At 32.8% G+C, this 2,216-nt stretch overlaps 1 protein-coding gene across 1 annotated transcript; it reads left to right on the top strand.

Moving 5' to 3' along the window:
- Window positions 1–575: 575 nt before the first annotated feature.
- Window positions 576–1,499, top strand: LOC148512004 (olfactory receptor 5AR1-like). Its single transcript, XM_088482392.1, has one exon. It carries the CDS (start codon window positions 576–578, stop codon window positions 1,497–1,499), a length of 924 nt encoding a protein of 307 aa, XP_088338518.1.
- The last annotated feature ends 717 nt before the right edge of the window (window positions 1,500–2,216 follow it).

Raw genomic sequence — 2,216 nt, 5'->3', positions numbered from 1 at the left:
CAACCATCGATGATATAAAGCAATCAGCCATTGATGGTACAGCCGTCGATGGACATTACTACAGTATATCATACAAATTGAAATTTTTATGGTATACTGTTTTAAAAAAAAAAAAATATATATATATAACATTTTATTTTTTTATATATAAAATTGTGTTGGATAAGTTTTATATAGATCTTCTTGACCTAATTCAATCATAAAAAACCTGACAATTTCTGAGCTGTTTTTGAAAAAAGAATTAGTTGTCCATAGCAACCAATCAGATTCCAGGTATTATCTTCTAGAAGGTGCTAGATAAATGAGAAGTAGAATCTGATTGGTTGCTATGGGCAACATCACTTCTTAAATAGAACTCCCATCTTAGTAAATTTACCCCTTGCTGTCATCCACATGACACCGCATAATGTTTATGTTACTTTATAGGCAATTTATCTGTTGTAATATAGTTGAGATGTTTATAAAAGATAATGTAAGTGATTTCCCTTTCAGTTTTTACAAATTATAAACCAACATCATTAAGCAAATTATATAATAACAAATCACTAAGATCATTTTCCATTTTATCATAAAGAATGACTTGGGAAAATAACACAGTCATAGTGGCATTTATTCTTCTTGGACTTTCCAATGATCCCAGGACACAAGTTATTCTTTTCTATGTCTTCCTGTTTGTGTATATGATCACATTACTTGGAAACATCTCCATTGTTATTCTTATCCTGACTGATGTAAATCTTCACACACCGATGTATTTCTTCCTTGGCAACCTCTCGTTTTTGGATCTCTGCTATTCATCTTCCACTGTGCCGAGAATGCTGAAAGATCTGATGTCATTCAATAATATTATCTCTTACGCTGAGTGTGCAACACAAATGTATATTTCTCTCTCCTTAGGGATAAATGAGTGTATTCTGCTTGCTATTATGGCTTATGACCGTTATGTAGCTATATGTTATCCATTACATTATACTACAATCATGAGTAAAGCGGTATGTGTGAGATTAGCCATGGGTACATGGATATGTGGGTTTATTTTTTCTTCTTTACTTGTTACTCTAACACTCAATGTAAATCGTTGTAACAATAATGAAATTAATATTTTTTTTTGTGGAGTGCCAGAAGTATTATCACTGAGTTGTGAAAATATTATGGTTATTGAGTTAGTTATTTTTGTTCTTAGTGTAATTGTTCTCATAGCACCAGTCACATTTATTGCAATATCTTATTTTAAAATAATTTTAAGCATTTTAAATATTAAATCTACAGCTGGGCAGCGGAAAGCTTTCTCCACCTGTGGGTCTCACATGATGGTTGTGACGATGTTTTATGGCACAGCTATGGCTGGCTACATGAAACCTAGATCAAGTTCTCTAGCAGAAACAGACAAATTAATTGCTATATTTTACATAATTATTACACCAATGCTGAATCCTTTGATTTATACTCTTAGAAATGATAATGTTAAAGCAGCCTTTCTAAAATTAAAAAAAAAATAGATATTAGAATGGGATTCAGCTTCTTTAAATGTTGGAGTTAGATTGACAACTTCATTAACTACAGATGAGTGAGTCTATTGTATTTTTTTTTAAACAGCACTACTGTAGGCAATAGAACAAGCTGCTCCACTTTTAATAAATGCAAAAAAACTAATAATGATATAGTGCTTGCAAGTGTCTGTTTAAAAAGGAAAATGAAAAAAAAATAAAAAAAATGTAAAAAGAAATCTATGTGTAGCGCAATACCTGTGAAATTAAAGGATTAGTAAGCATAAATGTTTTAAATAGCCACTTTTTAGCATAACTTGAATATCTGTACATGGGTGTCAGGGGTTCTGATGCTGCCTATAATAAGCCACAGTGAGATGGTAGCAGGCAACACTATTTATCTATCCCTATGTCTGCCTACCTTTCACACTGTGTCTTGCTCTCGGCAGCTGGTTCCCTCTGCATGTGTCCTGGTCCACCGCTCTGTGGCGTGATACTGTGATGATTCTCCCGGTTTCAGTAGTCTTGTGATTCACTTCCAACGCATATCAGGCTGTCGTCCTTTGTCAAGGATAGCGTCTGTTGTCTGAGGTCTTCTATATTATTAGGGAAAAACTTCATTGATTCTCCTATTTTTATTAGAGAAAAACTTTATTGATTCCCTCTTTTTTTATTAGGGAAAAACTTTATTGGTTCGTTCCTTTTATTATGGAAAAACTTTTTGGATTT

This window comes from Taudactylus pleione, unplaced genomic scaffold, assembly GCF_031769625.1.
Source record: "Taudactylus pleione unplaced genomic scaffold, aTauple2 ptg000286l, whole genome shotgun sequence".
In the NCBI taxonomy this organism is placed as follows: domain Eukaryota; kingdom Metazoa; phylum Chordata; class Amphibia; order Anura; family Myobatrachidae; genus Taudactylus; species Taudactylus pleione.
This window is presented reverse-complemented; position numbering and strand designations above follow the sequence as displayed.